Genomic DNA, 18,707 nt, shown 5'->3' with positions numbered 1-18,707 from the left:
AGCATGGCGAGTTGGGATTAATTCGTGTCCCTGGATGAGAGGGGACATGGACGCGACATATTCTGGGTCTCTTGCCCTAATAATATCACATCTTTATAGGGGGTACCCGCAAAACACTAGGTTTTTTACCCAATGAAACATACCCTTTCAGAGGAGTGGTAAGGGTGGCATAGGCACGACAAACATTTCCCCGGAAATTACCCTTACTTGGTGGGGGAGGGGGGCGGGGTCTTGGAGAATGGTGCCACCTGTTGACACGCTTGGGGCATACTCGGGAGTTATTTCACTATAAATGACATTTTATTGGGTGTTGGCGAGTGGGGTCACCTGGTGACAGGAACGTGAGAAACTGAAATGTCCCAGGATTAACACTGTGTTCTCGGGTGGGGGTGGGGGAGAAGGGGTGGAGGGAAGGCGACTCACCTGGCGTACAGGATTACACCGTATCGGTGTTGGAACGAGTGTGCAGTTTTGACACCTGGTAACAGGATGCTGGAATCTCTGGCTTCCGTGTTGGCGGAATTAAACCTTTCATAATTCAATTCCCGGCTCCCACGCTTGAGCACACTGTGTGTGATCCTGGGCACACCCCTTTCTCTCTCTTGCCTTCTCTTTACCTCTCCCTCTCTGCACCTCAGTTCCCTGATTTGCCAGAGTGAGGATCACTTTAAAAGGCCGACCACCACCCATGAGCCAGATATAAAAGTGGGCAGTCACACGTACCCGGCTGGTCTGTGCCAGGAGTACCCACTGAAGCTAAGTGTGCCCACAGTCAGGGGGTCGGGCCGCCTGCGCATCAGGTCTGTTTGTGTAGACAAGTACTTATTTTTCGCTGCTGATAAAACAGCTATTTAAGCTATCCCAGGATTCCAGCCACACCTCGTGTTTTCATCTCGTTTTTGTTTTCATGTTCCATCTTTTGGTGCTAATTGCAAGCATGGTCTGAGTATCTTCCTTTTGGTGGAATGTCATTGAACGTCTCTAAGTTTTGCTTTTTTTTCATTTGGGGGTGAAAACCTTATATACATGCCGGCTGGGGGCGAGGAGAAATACCGGGTGAGGAATGTGTCTTTCATGCTCAGCTGCAGTGCATGCTTACTCGCCAATTGACTTTAGCCCTCATATTACCAAGATTACGGTACTAGGCGCCCCTCGCACCTAGTCCTATACCCTAATGCAAGTGAGCTACGTCACACCGAATATCACTAAACAAGGTGCAACGCGCCCCGGGCTTTTTTGAAAGATGTCTGTCAATGTTACATTAAAACTGACTTCCCCATGGATAGGTGCAGCTTTTGCTTGGAATCTCTGAAGCAAAAAAGTGGGCGTGGCTTCCACTGCTGTCCCACTTCTGCAGCCCGATAAAGGTGCGTGTGGTGTGCACATGAGCCCTCAATTGTAGGTTTTCCAATTACAATGCGTGTTTTCCCACTATTCGCCACAAGAGCGCCGAGATTGTTTTAATAATGTTTTGTTTGAGAAGATTTTAATAAAACTTGCTTTTTGGGGTTTCTCAGCAGCCGGATTCTCCAGTGGGCGCCGCGACGAGAGGACGACGGGCTCGCCATGTTCTGGAAGGTCTGGGAGGTGCTGCTGGTCCTGGGAGCGGTGTCCTGGATGGCGGAAGGGGTGCGAGGGGGTTATGGCATGAGTATGTTCTCGGTCCAGACGGCCCAGCCTGACCCTTGCTACGACGAGAACGGCAACCCCCGCCGCTGCATCCCGGACTTCGTCAACTCGGCCTTCGGCAAGGAAGTGCGCGTGTCCAGCGTCTGTGGCCGCCCCCCGGCCCGCTTCTGCGTGGTGACCGAGAAAGGCGACGAGCGCTCGAGGAACTGCCACCTCTGCAACGCCACAGACCCCCGCAAGGCCCACCCGGCCTCCTTCCTGACCGACCTCAACAACCCCCACAACCTGACCTGCTGGCAGTCGGAGAACTATGTCCAGTACCCGCAGAATGTCACGTTGACGCTATCCCTGGGCAAGAAGTTTGAGGTCACCTACGTCAGCCTGCAGTTCTGCTCGCCTAGGCCAGAATCCATGGCCATCTTCAAGTCAATGGACTATGGCAAGTCCTGGGTGCCCTTCCAGTTCTATTCGACACAATGCCGCAAGATGTTCAACAAACCCAACAAGGCGGCCATTACCAAGCAGAACGAGCAGGAGGCCATCTGTACTGACTCGCACACAGACATGCACCCGCTCTCTGGCGGCCTCATTGCCTTTAGCACGCTCGACGGGCGACCCACTGCCCATGACTTTGACAATTCACCTGTTCTGCAGGACTGGGTGACGGCCACGGACATTAAGGTGGTTTTCAGCCGTCTCCACACCTTTGGAGACGAGAATGAGGATGACTCTTCACTAGCCCGGGACTCATATTTCTACGCAGTCTCAGACCTGCAGGTGGGGGGCCGCTGCAAGTGCAATGGTCATGCCTCGCGATGCGTGAGGGACCGCGACGACAGCCTAGTGTGCGAGTGCAAACACAATACAGCGGGGCCTGAGTGTGACCGCTGTAAGCCCTTCCACTACGACCGGCCTTGGCAGAGGGCCACCGCCAGAGAGGCCAACGAGTGTGTTGGTGAGTACAAACTTGTGGTCATCCTACATAAGAATGGCCTCTTTGAGAGACTGGATAAACACAGATTCAATGATTTTGTATGATGCTGATTTTTGAGAGTATGGCAAGTATAGATTCAATGGGAATGTCATAATGTGCCAGGATGTTGGGTTCATTGAGAGCCTGGATCAGTACATAGTAATTGAAAATGTGATCGTTGTAAGGTAAAGTGAGATGAACCCAGGAGTATGGGTAAGTGGAGACAATGATGCTCTGGTAGTGACGGACACACATCTCTATGGGCGAGCACAGACTCAATGGCAGCACGGGGCAAGCACAGAATCACTGACATTGTGGGTGAATTTAGACTTCAAGTGTGTTTGTTAGGACATACTTCAAGGTTCGGGTTGAATAAACTCATTCAGTGTATCTACTGAGTGCACAGTGCACACTATTAGGGCGTGGGATGGGTGCTGAGACCAAGAGTGAGGGTGAGCACAGACTTACAGGTAGAGTAAGAGTACAGACTCATCAGTGGTAAGGAAGAGTACACACTTTGAGGGCACGAGGCAGCAAGCGCTCATATTCCAGTACTCACAGAGTTATTGAGAACAGACTAAACGTTTAGAGCAAGTGATGATTTACCAGCAGTGGGTGACAACTTAAGGGGCCTCTGAGGAGGGGGGTAAAGACCGATTTAGGGTGTGGGTAAGTAAAAAATCCAGCCCGGGTGTTGGTGACTACAGATTGTGAGGGAGTCGGAGAGTACAGACTCATTGAGGAATTGGTTGCGCACAGCCTCCTCAACAGAGTGGTAATGAGCAGATTCTCTGAAGGTGTGGTAGGGTAAAGCAAATTGCGGGTGTGAGAGGAGCAAACCCCATTGGGGTGTGAATTAGGTAAAGACCCAGGGACGGTTTTAGTGAGTACATACTTTACACATACATAACATTAAGGGTGTAAGTTAGTTCAGGGTTAGTGATGCTGAGCGTTGAGTTGGAGGGTCGGTTTAATGCAGGCTCAATGAGCACAAAGTAAATGCAACAGGACGGGAAGGAGATAAACCTAAACTATCAGGATAATAACTTTCTAATTAAATAGTGTCAGTATAGTCCTAAAAAATGGTGTAGTGTGAGATAGGGACATACCAATCTTTACAATTGTAATGTCAAATATAAGACAATTAGCCCACTGCCATTATGTACCAGTGCCATGGCCACCAATCATCATATCAACAGCATTTTCAAGATGAAACAGTCTTCATTATTTCATTCTTTAATTCAGCACTCAGCTTTTAATCTTTCAAAGAAGGCCCCCCCAGTCTGCCCCTGCCGTCGTAGCATTTATTGTGATATCTTTTCCAAAAACTGTTATAGCAAAAGCACGAAAAGCACTCTGGATCCTTCTTTAGATCAAAACCACAACTCTATCTGTTATACCTATAAAACTGTGGACTAACTTCCAATGCCACAATTTTAAGGTAGATTTTCAAAAGAGCAGTACAATGCAACATCAGTTTACGGGTGTGCTGCAGTTCGGCTTGCAGTAGTTATTTCAGATAAGTGCAGTCAAATTTGGACAACATTAAGATATTTGGATTTAGCCGAATACTTAACAAAAGGGCTTTTTTTGAAATTCAGTCAATTTAGATTGCATTCCTTAAATGTATGTTCAGAAAAATAATTAGTGATAGAAATTAATATTTCAGAACTTGAAAACAAAACACTCCCTACTCATAATTTGTTCTTTTTTGGGTCTGTTCTTTTAACTCAATAAACTGTAGTGAGGGACCATAGACCAGTGCATTGGAATGACAATCTATGAGTATACTTTTCACTGCTTTTATAGCATTTATTAATCAGCATTGGAACTTCATCAATTGAAAAACAACTACTTGTTACTCCACTAAACCCCCCAAAACCAATGCTTGTAAAATATGTTTTTGTGCAGAGCTAATTACAGAAGTCGTGTAATAGATGCATCATGACAAGTGCTGTCTATTTCAAGAATAAAATGGGCCAGTTAGACTTGTTGGCCCACTGATGGCACTCTGTACATATGTATAGCTGTTGTCAGTTACGGATACATCATTCCTAACACATATCTCCCAGATTATCTCTACAGCTTTATGTGCCCATTAAACGTGGGTACCATGTGGCACTTACCAGCATTCCTCTACAGCAGTTTCATGCAGAACCTCTGTAGCCGCCACATCTGCTGGGTGGAAGCATCCATGGCTAAACCATACACATCTTAGGCATTGAAGCTTCTCCTGAGAAGACATTGGTGGCATTTTGAGTTTGGCGGATGCAGGGCACCCCCCGAAAAGGGGGTGGATGATCTCCATCCGCCAAGCTCAAAATGGCCCATTAGCGCATTCTAAACTCCTCAAAGTCTGAGTTAATTTGAATGCGCTCTGCACAAGTATCTTTAAACAAACAATCCCCAAAATACAACAAAATCGTCATCAACATTACAAAAAAATGATCCCAGATAATTTTGTCAAAGCCACCAGTGCCTAGCTGCGCCCTTAAGTATCAATGTAGCACCCGATTAATTAGGTAGTTGCAGGATGCATTCGTTACAACAGGTGTTTTGGGGGGATTAATACCTGCTTGGCGAATAGTAAGTGGAAAGAATAGCAAAGATTGATGTGGAATGAAAAATAGATTATTGAAATTACCTTTATATTGCTTGATTCCAGAATTCATGAAATATACGGCCAAGATAAGGTTGGCACTTATCACCCTCCTGCACCTTACTGCCACACAGTAGAATCTCCATCAATATCCCACTATTAAGGGGCTACATTTTAAGACCCTTAGATTGATTTATCTAACCATATACAAAAGGATCCTTTGGTGGTCACACAATGCGAGTTCATAAATTTGAGACTTCCTCAAGAACGTCCCAGGTTGGGTGCAATGGAGTCCAAGGTCTGGATCGACCTTCCAAAATCACAGAGAGCACGTAGACACCTTCAGTTTTTTGTGTTTAACACATAACATGCATATTTACTTTCCTTGATTTAAGGGGGCAGCAGGGCACAGAACGATCACTTTAGATAGTAGCAATCTGACAATCCGACTCAGTGAAGAGTGAAAAAATACACACAATCTTACCTGAATAAAACAGAAAAATACATTTATGTTACAGAACAGATTTGACTTTCAGATGGTACAATTATGGTTGGTCAGGACAGGAGAGGTCTGACCAGGCCCGATCCATGTGAACGAGTCTATTCAGAGAAATCCCGATGTAAGAGAGGTCTGCTTTTCTCTCCTTCTGACTTTGAGACAGTCCTTCAGTTAGTATGTAGCTTCAGGTTACTTTCATCCTAGGCGTCTGCCTCCTAAACAGTATGAATTAGGATTTTGTGTGTAGTTGAGCATTTGTGTTTTGGTTTGTGGTGTGTAAACCCTTTCAGACACAGTTGTGGCCCTGTTGACAAGCAGCCCTTAGGCTTGATGTTAAATTGTGCAAAAGTTATTTTCCGCTCGTTCTTCTAGTAGTCAGGGGAAGTGGGGTTTACAAAAGTTTTTAAATTCTATGATGAGTCTGTGTAATGGAATGTGATTAACTCGCTTTTTATTTGCTCTTTTGGCACTTCCAAGTAAGCAGTATTATATTAATCCAGATTGATTAGCAATAGAATCAATGTGGTTAGTTTGAGGTGAAGTGTGAAGTGTCGGAGTGTGTTCATCAAGAAAGGGAGTTGGAAATGAATTAATACCATGATCTCGCTGACTTTATTTGGGGCTTGAGAGTCCAGACCTAATTTTTGTGGCTGAGAGAAAACTTAAAATGTGTCAGTGATTGTGTGTAGATGAGCTCATGTCCTAAGAGAAAGGCTTAATGATGATGAGTGAGAACGGGCTACTCTGGTGGGCACAGTGTCTAAAGGTCCAACAGCGGGTCAGGAGTACATATTTATTTATTTATTTTTGAGTTTTATATAGCGCTAGCTAGACCCAAAGGCATCCGAGCACTTTACATGATAATGTTGATAAGTTTACTTGAATTACATGTGAGGATTCATGTGAGTCAAAAAAGTGACAACAAAGGAGTCAAAAAAGTGACAACAAAGGAGTATTAAATAATACAACATAAGATAGTCAAAACAGTCATAAAAGTATATAACATTACAGTATTACAGCATTAGCAATGGGGATAGAGACAGATTAGAGACCGAGTGAGTCACGCGACTACATCAAGGGACACTATCGAAGACAGCGTGTCGAAGTAGCTGTTAAGTAGTTAAGATTTGTGGTCTCGTTTAACGCAAGAGAAGGAGGGGTTACAGCAAAGGTCATTGGGTAGTGAGTTCCAAATCCTAGGAGCATTTCCTGTGAAAGAGTGTGCCTGCAAGGGTTTCTTCTTAATCTTTGGAGGTAAGAGAAGAAGATGTAATGACAGCCTAGGCAAGTTCCTCTAGATGTGTGCTCCATCAGTTTATATGTGAAGAAAAGGTCAATATGAGTGTGGGTCAGACTAAAAATTAATTATTATAAGTGAGAACATTCTTGAGAGCAGATAGTTGATGTTGAATTAAGACTGAAAGAGCGTGTCCACATAGGCACCCTATTTTGATGCATACATAAGGGTTGTACATTTCTAAGAGCTCATCATTTTGGTAGATAAGGGAATTGTAGCACACAGAGATGATTGTGTTTCTGAATTTCGACCCCACCCCCCATAATTTCATGGTACAAGAACATCTAGGGGCAAAATATCAGATTTCCTATTTGTAACTCCAGATCCGGGTACCGAAAGATATATGTGCCAAAAAAGTACATATATGTGGAGTAAGGTATAGAAAATCTAGACTTGCTAACCAGTCAATATGTTTTTATTCAATAAGTTGTTCTTGATATTGTGTCCCCACAATATTTTGGGGTCGATATTCAGGTTGCGCACCGGTGGAGATAAAATGGCTGGTCCAAGATTATGAAGTCGAAATAAGTGAAATCTAGGCAGTCAAATACTACTCCTAGTACCTACATAGATTTCTGCAATTTTCAACATTCTCAAAGTCCTTAAGAGCACTCATAGGAAAACTACAGCTTCAAAGACTAGTATGTGCCTATCAGTCTGAACATGATGCCTGTGGATTAGGCTGGAGGATATGTGACCTTGAGTAGGCCTCTTTCTTCTCCATAATAAAAACTTTTTTTCCATGTGAAGAAATGCCTTCCCTCAATATATGTTGGTCCCAGACCTTTTCTCACCCAAACTGCAGAACTACATATGCCTTTTTACATGTTAATTTTACATGTTAATTTTACATGTTGGGAAATCCATTACAAATATTAAATCTGTGACATCGTTGGTGCGCAATCAACATTGGCGACTGCAGAAGATCCATCATTTCTGCAGTTAGATGTGCCAATTATAATGGCAAATATGTGCAGGTCCCAATCAGATTTCTGATTATGGACCTCTCTCAGTAAACCACATCAGTGTATTTGATTAAATAAGAGACTCAGTGGGGCGTGATTGTGTATGCCGGTCTGTGTGTGTGAGTATAAACTCAGTGAGTTTGCCTGTGGACCAGGACAGACACAATAAGTGTGTAGGATTTCTTTATAGGTAGGAGGAAGCTCTTCGTCATCAGATACCCTAAGACTGTGTTGCTGTGGTTTTCGGTTGCATGGTATGGGGCTGTTTAATGAATGGAGACAAAGGTTTAGGTAAGTTGAGCTACCATGAGGGCAAAGAGGTCATCTGTACTCATTTAGTAATAGGTTTACTGTGCTGAGTGGCATATAATGTACCTACAATCTAGTACTTTCATATTGTACTGAATGTGAATTAGCAAAGAAATCTGTGCAGTGAAATGTTATGTTATAAAATTTTATACAGCGCACAGCTACTCAGAAGAGTGTCTCAGTGCTAAAGACGAACAGCAACAGCTTATGAACCTAAACAGATTGTGTGAAAAGCCAGGTTTTCAATTTCTTTTTAAAAACGGGAGGGTCACAAATTTGGCGCAGATCCCTTGGGATGTCGTGATAAATCCTCTCTCTAAGGTAGCTGGCTCCTGAACCATGCAAGGCTGTATGCATTAAAACCATGACCTTATGGAAATAGTTTAGAGTACTTCAGTAGTGGCAATGAAAGGGGTATACACTTTAGTAACTGGAGAAATGTGTCAAGGGTGTATTGTAATTAAGGCTCCCTGTTTTCCGTTTTTATGGATTTTTACAGATCAATACAGACAGAAAACACTGTGTTTTCTGTCTGCATTTATTTTTAGAAGTGGATAAATACAGGAAAAGTGACTCTCCGAGCTGTCTCATGAATTATAGCCTAACAGTTGAGCAGATGGACAGCATGAGAAATAAAAAAAAAAGACATTTCTATAAATAACAGCATGTGGCAAATACATTTGTGAAATAATGCTAGTATTTACCAGTGGATGTATTGTTATGTAATATTTGGCAGCTTAAATAGCTAAAACACGACAGACATCAAAGTATGAGTGCACGTCTATCAGTTAAATAAATATAGAAATGTGCAGTTTTACAATTTCACTTATACGCAAAACACAAAATAAATGTGGATAAATACAGATAAAATGGCCCAAAAATAAATATGGATAAATACAGACAGAAATGTTTAAAAATAAATGCCACAAAACCAGGAGCCCTAATTGTGATTAATCTACACACCCTGGCCTTTAGCCCTGGGTATAGTGTTTTGAATCATCTGTGGATAGTCACGCTGTGGGCACATACAGAATCTATAAATACTGAATTTAGGTAGTGTGAGTTACTGAATCACTGTATGCTGTACCAAAGCTGCTATGGGTGCATTTTACTGAATAGATAGATAAACAATGTATCTGGCAGCTGGTATTTTCTTTAGTCGTGGGTTGGAGTATGTAGGTTGCGCTGTCTGAGTAGGACTTGTTCACTGGTTGAATAGACTATATTTCAGCAGTGGGCACTCTTTACATATATTCGCACTTTAGCAGTAGGTATACTGTGCTGACCGAGCACTCTGCAGTGAAGCAGAGGGAACATTGTATTGTACAGGTATGTTGCAGGTCAGCAGAGGGTATATTGTACTGAAAAGGGGTATTCTGTGGCTAAGTAGTAAGTGGTGGCTACTAAATGAGCACACTCTACTTTAGCAGTCAGCATACTGTGCCGAGAGGCTTCCTTCACTGGAGCAGTAGGCATGCTGCATTCAGTGGAGGAGTACTGTACATTTAGCAGTGTGGAAAGTGACCTGAGTCCATCCTAGGGCGACATAGTCAACCGTTACCAAAAATTTGAGTTTGTTATATCAACATTCTTTGTGAAGTTTCAGATTTCCATAATTCAGAATGCTTGCAAAGGTTTCGGTTTACTTTTACCTTCACTGGTGCAAAGATTTCCAGTGCATTGGAGGATAATTTTCACCCAAATCAAATCCAGCTAATATCGAAAATATATGCAATTTTTCTGCAGGCTTACCTTTCACAATATACATTGTTGCACGCAAATGTAAAGAAAGCGTAACACTTCACAACTTGCAAAACTCACCATAGAATTTTGTGGCGGTTTTGAGAAAACCCTTTGCGATTTCGCACCTCCCTACATGCTTTACATAAGTCACACTTATGGCAATACATTCGGACAGTACTCAATAAACTAGGTAATAATCGAAAACTAATTGAGAAAACTAGGGAGATTTCGGGGCCAGGGGAAGAGGTTCAGACCTGTGATTTCAAATGCTTCCTAAGAAGTGGGAATTCAGACATTACACTCAGCAGAGAAGTCGTCACTCAACTTCATAGAAAGCCCCTTTTGGTAGGTGTAAATTGAATTAGGCTCACTTTGCCACCCCCTTGAGATAAAACAATTTGTTATTTTCTTGCAAGAAACCAAGTCGAACCAACAAACACATGATTTTGAGAAACCCCAAAAAAGGGTGGATGGGCTGCTTGAATTAATCTCTATTACTGGTAATTACTCAGAGCCAATAATTGGAGCAGGCCAAGTAAGCTTAAAGTTTAATTGAATTAAGGTTATTAAGTCAATAAATTCCCATAATCTTATTTACAAGCCCCTTGCGCTGCCTGTGCTCTACTTTTTTTGACGCACCAGCAGCGCAGTGCGTTGGCCCTTATTTAGAAGGCCATGCAAAGCCTCCCTGCATGGCTTTTCATGGCCTTGTAAGTATGGCCCACTTTCATTACCACTTTGCGTGAAAGGGGCATGCCATGGGTGTTGCTGTGGGTGTACCCACGCAACACCCATGGATTCTGCCGCATTCCCAGATTTACAACATTTCGTAAACCTTGTTTTTTCCTCTTTCTATGCGTGTTAAATTCTGCATTCTTTTAAAATGACGCAGCGCGGTGCAGCAAAATGGCTTGCAGCGCTGCACTGGGTTATTTTGTTGTAAATGAGACCCCCAATTTATTATAACACAGTACTTGAGCATGCTACACAATTAAAATAATGAAATGGTAAAGCACAATGGCCTCAATTACGAGCACCTCGGAGACAGGTGCTGCTTGCACCTTTTAAATGCCAACATCCTGGGTTTTAGAATTGAATAGGTTCGATAATTAACACTTGTTATATGTCCCAAGCGTAATAACATACAGATTTTGGTGCGCTTGGCACCATAATATGCATGTCCCGGCATTCACCTGGCCTTTTCACTCTGTAAATATCGGCAGGCTTGACCTGCTGGTATTTACCTGGGGTGAAACATCAGGGGCCTCGAAAAATACCAACCCACTCGTAATTGTGTCAGCTGCGCAAACGTGGCTTTGCTCGGGTGTCATGATAAAGACCACGAGCACATGTTGACAATGTTGCTCAAAGCGCTAGAATGCTAAAAATAAATGAGGTTTCTCTGAAGCAGAGCAAAATAAAAAAAACACCATGTCAAGCACTCCCATCTCTTAATCTTGGGTTCTGACATGCTGTGTAGAACAGGTAGGATCTGAATGCAATTGGGCTGGGAAAGTTTGACGTATTTATGGCACCTTGTACATATTGATACCGTGGAGTGGTGCTTCTACTGGGTGCGGAGAAAGCCCTAAGGCTCGACTCCAGAATGGAGAACCACTACATTATTGAGGGCGCATTGGTGCTGAGTTGATCAAGTTGGTGGGCCAGCAGGCGATGTCCCTACATTAGACCTGGCACAAAATCTTCTCATACTGTGAGCCTGCACCACGGGAAGATCTTGCGGTAGGTGAAGGTGGTGGTGGGCATGGCTGCAGGGCCTTTAAATCAAAAGGTGTGGCAAGGTAGGGATCAGACTCTTTGTTCCGGCACTCCTCCCATTGCTTAATTTGAGCCGGTGGTTTCCGTTGCTTGGCACCAGCACTAAATTGTCAACACCGGCACTTGTGGCAGTCTACCACAAGGTGGCACCGTCTGGCTAATATAGAGATGACCACAACATCAGTTAATTATTAATTCAATATACTTTAAAAATTAGTATTACCTGCTGCCCAAGCCATTCTTATAGCTTTGGTAGGTCCTGAAATAGTCCAAATTGTCACACTTGTAGGAGTGTGATGGTTGTAGATGTGTTGTTACTATCATTTGTAGCATGGCTGGGGTAATGTGTGGTGTAAGCTACAGTGGCCTCATAGCGAGAGCCCTGGCACTTCTTTTTTTTTTTTTAATTAAGCACTGCCATCATCCCAGCTGCCGTAAGACCCACATCACTTGCAGACGCCGCTGAGTGGCATAGATCCCTTCTTTCCCCAACCACTCCTCCCTGTAATTAGAAGATGTAATCTAAGTTAAGGCAGATTTTATCTGGTGTTTAAGTTGTTTGCATTATTCTATGTCAAGCTCTTAATGTCATGCATGCGAGCTGCAGTTGTCTCTAACTCTCCTTGTCTTTTGTAGGTAGATGCAATGTTGCTTATGTTATGTCTGTTGTATTGGGTCGAGGTGCGTTCATGGTTCATGTGGACAATTCAGATCTCCTTGGCACCTCACATGAAGTTGGGTAGAGAAGCATTTGTGTCACGTGGATCTCAAAAGGGGTGCTTGCACCAATCATTAAGTATTCTGCAACTTTGTGGCGGGTATGGTCAGTCAGCTCTTCTTCCAGTCCTTTGCCCATCTTTCATGTACGTGTTGTCTTTACGGGACAGTAGTCCTTTGGAGATGTTTGAGGGATGTGGTCTGCGCTGGGGAATGGAAACATGGCCCGGTTGCCCAGACTAGCTCTCCGGTGGATGTAGGAGGTGCCCCAGGTAGGGTTGCTCTGGGGGTGAGCAGGCCTCCTGCTCGAGTCTAGAAAGCAAGGATTCGCATAAGAACAATTGTCCTGTTTCTGCTCTGAGGAGGGCCCTTGGAAGCCTAGGAAGCTCAGAGATGCCAGGGGGGTCGGGATGAAGGGCAAGCCAGAATGTTTTTATGCACAGGGAGGTAATAGGGCTGTTGGTAACTCAATGTCTAGCAAACTATGTATTGCAGCGAAAACTCAGTTAGAATCTGTAAATATGGTGCTACGCAGTGATGTTAGTTTTGGATTTATGTTTACATAGTAAATACATCCTGAGATCTTTAGATCTATAACCAAACAGCAAAGTCCCAGGCTGTCATTGGGAATGGTGGGGTAGTGAGGTGGGTGATGGGGATTAAAGGAGGCCATCGACTTGTCCCCTCCATATCAAAATCAAAATCAGGTACATTTGTATAGCGCAAACCTATCACTAAAAAAGTCTCATTGCGCTTGCAGACGGCCTCCTATTCCGAGATCTCCTCTGGAAAGTAAGGATTTACATGTAGAATTGTGTCTTCTCCACAACAAATTCCACGTTTTTGGAATTCACAACAGGTTTTCCTCCAGTTAATTTAGGGGACAATAGTGGGGCGCCTGTGTTTACAAGAAGCACTCCAAATTCCGATTCCCAAGAAAACAAGGGGTTGCTCAGGAATCAGAATTAGCCCTGCACTACTCCCAACTGCAATCAGGGCAGAAAAATGAAAAGCACACTAGTTCCGTGCGTGAGATCCATATTCACTAACGGGCCGGTGCATTAGATAGCCATTCTGTCATCCGATATGATGGAATATTTAGGAGGAGGGATGCCAGTGCAAACATGCCATTGCCCTAACCACATTCTGACCACGGTGGTAAGTACTAAGGGGAGGATATTGGACTTCATCAGTCAGATAAAAAAATATGACGAGATCATGTAACTTCAGCAGTGAGGATTCTGACTGAACTGTGGACATATTGTACTTAATGAGTAGACAGTGGGTATAAAGTACCAAGTTAATATACTATGCTTCTGGAATAGGCATAAAGTAACGAATCTGTATAATATACATAAGCAGTGGACCTCTTATGGCCTTTGAAAAACGATATGCAAATCCCAGAACAAATCAGTTCATTTACCTAATTGTATTGTATTGTATTGCAGCAAAGGTGGGGACTATTGTTAAGCCCAGTATATTATGCTAAAATTATTAAATAGGACTATTATGTGTTTTATCTGTACTTTAGCTGTTGTCTTTTTACGAAATGGGTACAGGCTCTTCTTGAGTCCATGTCATTGCAATGAAAGGCCAATCAGCATCAGTGGGGGACAAAGTGCTCTTCTGGGTATGCTGCACTTTAGCAGCGTATGAGCACAAGGACTCACCTTTACCCCCAATTGGGACCATAGTAGATCAATAAAATATGCAACAAGTGTCTAAAGGCCTACTTCAAAACCCGTCCCTGTAGCCAATGTTCCACCGGTACGTACTAATCCATATATATCAACATATCAGCTTTAAATGTATACACAAGCCCCTTTTTTTTATAGATTAATATATTTTTTTTAAGTCACAGCGTTTAGATATAATTCCTCCTAGTGCAGACGGCACAGTACTCCAAGAGTGTGCACCATGCAACTGAACATAAAGCACTGATACACCAAAGATCGATGCAACATTCCTATTTTTCTGGATGCCACCAACCTATTAACAGAGCTCCATATTGAACCCATCAAGGTGCAACCTAGAGTGTATCATTGACGCTTCGAACCTACTTTAACTTGACGGGTCACGTCAGGACATTTAGCAGTGGATTACTGTACCAAATTGAGTATAATGCACTTTAATAGTAGGACTGTAGTAATGAACGGTTCTACATACTAGATAGGTATTTGTCGCCAGCATTAAAAAGCAACACTGCTTAAGCATTGAGCATATTCCTCTAAATGGCATATCTTGTGCTAACACTGTCAGCTCTGAGAGTAGCGTACTCAATCGGTATATTGTGTGGTGTAGCAGTGGGCATTTTGCACCAAAGGTGTATATGTGTACTGTACTTTGACAGTGTGCATATTGTAATAAATGGGTATACTGAACTTAAATACCATATATACTCCAAGTGAGGGTCAGGAGTGTGAATGTGATTTATATCTACTGCGCAATATTATAAAGAACTATCAATAATTGTAGGAAAAAAGCAAAAAACGTATGTTGACATGCCCAAAATACAAAAGCAAAATATGTGTGAATTGTAAGCAGTGGCCGAAACTTTAAAGAATACAACAGTGTATGTATGTATTTATTTATTTATGTATTGATACTCTAATCTTATATCCCTCCAGGATAAGGCTAAGAAGGAGCCACCTATTCGGTGTGATAGATCACTATATAGGATTTAAAAAAAAGACAATGATGCAGACAACTAGGGCCATACTTCTACAGCCTCATTCTGATTGCTGCTGTAACTTTTATACCAGGCAGAAACGGTGTCTGCACCCAGTTTAAATAAAATGTTGCACCCAGGATGCCTTTGGTCCTAGGTTTTTTCAATTGTAATATCAAAAAAGTAATACCTGGATGCATGTACACAGCTAAAACAACTTGCAAACAGAAATATAATGCACAAAGCGTGCAAAGGTATTTACCAAACATTTCCTTATTGCATTGAACCAGGCTCAAAAATCAACCATTACCATGTGATACCAATGTTTCCCCTGGACTGCTTTTGAGCCCCATTTTTCCCCAGTACTTCAAATGAGACTGGTAATCATATAATACTTTATACCTTTCTAGGTAGGTCATCTTCCATAAAGTGCTTTTTGACCAATCCATAGAAATTAAATGCAAGATTAATTAGATATTTTAGGGTGTGGGAACCCTGTCCTCACACCGTAGTCTACCGAAGGTGGTTATCACATTTCTAACTACAGTAGGACTAGCCTGTAGGAATCAAACCATCTGTTCACCTGAATCTAATTGTATAAGTACTGGCCTGTAGGAATCAAGCAATTTCTTTAACTACATTTATTTGGAGGCTTGGCCTGTAGGAGTTGAATTCTCTTTTTATCTCAATCTAATTGTAGAAGCAAAAGCTTGTAGGCGCCAAGCACTTCGTCCGGAGGAAGACTGGCATGTAGGAGCATGTATGCATGTGGTATTTCTATAGCACTGAGCACTGTATAGGATCAAAGGAAGGCATCAAGTCAACAAGTGAAAGGAGAAGTACCTAGTTTGTGGACTATTAATTTATTGCGAGGTAGCGATTCTTTCAAGAAGTGCGTCTTCAACTCATTCCTAAATTGAAGTAGATTTGAGGCATCCATGATGCTTACAGGGATGTTGTTCCAGATCCTAGGCCTATAGAATTCTTTCTTTACCCAAATCTAAAGAGAGGAGAACTGGCCTGGAAATAGATTGGAGATGGCAGGTGCCCATAAAGCTGGAACAACTCACTCTTTGCCCTTTGAAGAAATGGCCTTTTGGAACTCCTCCAAGTGACCACAGTGGCTGTAGGAAGAGATGGGACCATCAGCTTCTCTGGTACACTGATTGAGTATGTGGGTCAGCATTGCCATCAACACACAGCAGTGCTCTCTCGTAGATGAAGGTAGGAAACCTCACTTCTTCTTCAATTCCAAAGAGGAAGCGTGCAAGGAGGAGGTGGAGAAAGCAGCACAAGAGCCAAAGTACAACCTCATATTCTGGTTTGAAGACTGGCTTAATAACACAGCTGTCTGTAAGAACTGTTTGTACAAATTAAACTAGCTTGGGATCGGGGGAGGGAGGGGGGTGTGGAAGGGTATCCCTACCCGGCCACCTTTATATATTTTTACACTTTTTTTCAGGACAGCGTACTGAGTTCCTGAGTTCTAAAATTGCTGCTATCACATCTTTATTGATGTGGTGGGTTTCAATCAGATTTAATTTCTAGATTTTAGCTGTAGATCTGTTGGCTCCACAGATTATCCATGGCGTAAAACATCCATATTTCTTACCTCTATTTCTTAAAAACTACAGAATAGAATTACACCAAATCACAAAATGAATGCTTTCTGGACAAGATCTTGCTTTATGTCAACTTTTGACTAGTTTGTGTATGGAAAGTTTCTGGATTATCCGTCAAGTCCGTCAAGCAGGGGCCAAGAAAAGAGGAGGTTCCCAAAATGCATTTTCCCCATTCATTTTTCCATAGGAAGTTTAGACACACAACTACAGTTGGTCCGGTTTTTCGGGACTGCAGTGACAGCAGGCAAGTCGATGTGCGCATGCTCACACTGCTCACTTCTCACTAGTGGAGAAGTTACGGCATGACGTCATGCCAGGTGAGCGTTGTAGGGGAAGTAAAATCCTTTAAAGAGAGTAATTTTCTCTCTGGATTTCCCTACTCTTGATGAAACTGAGGAACAGCAACATCGTCGTGGTGTCAGCAGGGCTTTAAGTGGAAACTTTTTCAGTAATATATACAAGCCGCAGTTGCTGCTTATTTATCTTATGCAGCTAACAACCCTCGACAAAGCCAATAGTCCTGACTTTTTGTGGGTATGATGTTACTTGTTGTATCATATATCTGGATGTAATGACCAAAACATCAAAATACAGATTATTAGCTTAGAATTTTTAGGCCAAGCCCTCAATCACATTGGCCACGCCCCTTTAAGAGACCCCGCCCTAGTTTTTTCATCCCACTTAAAGCCCTAGTTGCCGGTACCCATTAAGGGGTTTGAAAAACACCCCAGGACATTAGCAGCAGCCTCTGCAACCTTTAGTTTTCCTTTTTATGGGAAAGTCTGTTGGGGGTAGGGAGCAGGCTGCTTATCAGGTAGCTCTCCCCATGAGGCCCCACCCCCTTCTAGGCCACGCCTCTTCTCACACAGTGAAAAGTTTTGTACGTTGGAAGGTCTGCGGTCACAAACTGACGGATATCCTGTCCACTGTATTACAAGTGCCTTTAGATACGATATACTTGTAATACGGTGGACGGGATATTTGTCACATTAGTGATGGAGTGAGTACCTGTCCACCAAACTCTAAATCAGTGTCATACGAGTCAACACAATTGTAAAAAGCGCACACCTCCCTAGAGTTACTGCTGCCCTTTGCCTGGCAGATTACTAGATTAATTTCTCCCGCCCACCCGTCCCTTAAGGCAGTAGTTAGTGAGGTGGCTTGCGGAAATTAGACATTCGAACACTGATAGATTGACAGAATGGACGGGAGTCCGCCTTGCGCACTCCCTATGCCAGCACTGAGGGGAGAGAAGGTAAGCTCTCCACAGGGGGATGGAGACCACTGGCTGGGGAGGCTAGGGCGTCAGGTACGAGCCTCCTAGGCAGTCTGGTGGACGAGGGGTGGGGCCCTAGAATGGCGGACAAGGACCCGAGGGCTGGGGCCCACCACTCAGTGGCGCAGGTGCGCTGCACCTTGCGTGGGCATCTTACCTGGGGGGATGCGTGCCAGAGGGCCCCTTGGTGCTGGGGGAAGGAAGAAGAAATTATGAGTGAATAGAATTTTAATAAACACACAATACAAACTGCTGAAGATGTTTTGAATAATAATAATTGATAAATGTGCTCATATTTTGAATGTCTGAATTTTAATGTTTAATAATCTTTTGTCATGTTTATGAGATGCTAATAAACATGGCCTTTTTACACCCACCACTTCTCTTAAGGTGTTGATTCTATGGTGGGTGTGCGGGCGTGGGGCACGTGTGGGGGATCCGGGTCCTAATACGAGTCAACACAATTGTAAAAAGGCAAACGGGGTAATCAGCGCAATTGTTCATAAGTGCTGGAATACTCTGCGCTGCAACTCGACTACAAACCCTAACCGCACACCACTAGGGCCCAGAGTTCAGGTAGCAGTTCAAACTTCTTAAATCTGTACCCGGTCTCTTCAGCAACGCCAACTTC

General features: G+C 43.2%; 1 protein-coding gene across 2 annotated transcripts in view; it reads left to right on the top strand.

The window, feature by feature from the left end:
• Window positions 1-687: 687 nt before the first annotated feature.
• The window catches only part of NTN1 (netrin 1), a 464,858-nt gene continuing 446,838 nt past the window's right edge, over window positions 688-18,707 (top strand). For both annotated transcript variants that reach the window (XM_086930628.1, XM_086930627.1), the window contains exons 1-2: window positions 688-800; window positions 1,518-2,584. In XM_086930628.1, the coding sequence (XP_086786754.1) occupies window positions 1,567-2,584 (1,018 nt within the window). In that variant the 5' untranslated portion in view covers window positions 688-800; window positions 1,518-1,566. The remainder of the gene's footprint in view (window positions 801-1,517; window positions 2,585-18,707) is intronic.

This window comes from Lissotriton vulgaris, chromosome 7 (genome assembly GCF_964263255.1).
Source record: "Lissotriton vulgaris chromosome 7, aLisVul1.2, whole genome shotgun sequence".
NCBI lineage: Eukaryota > Metazoa > Chordata > Amphibia > Caudata > Salamandridae > Lissotriton > Lissotriton vulgaris.
The sequence above is the reverse complement of the archived record's forward strand: the minus strand, read 5'-3'. Positions and strand labels throughout refer to the sequence as shown.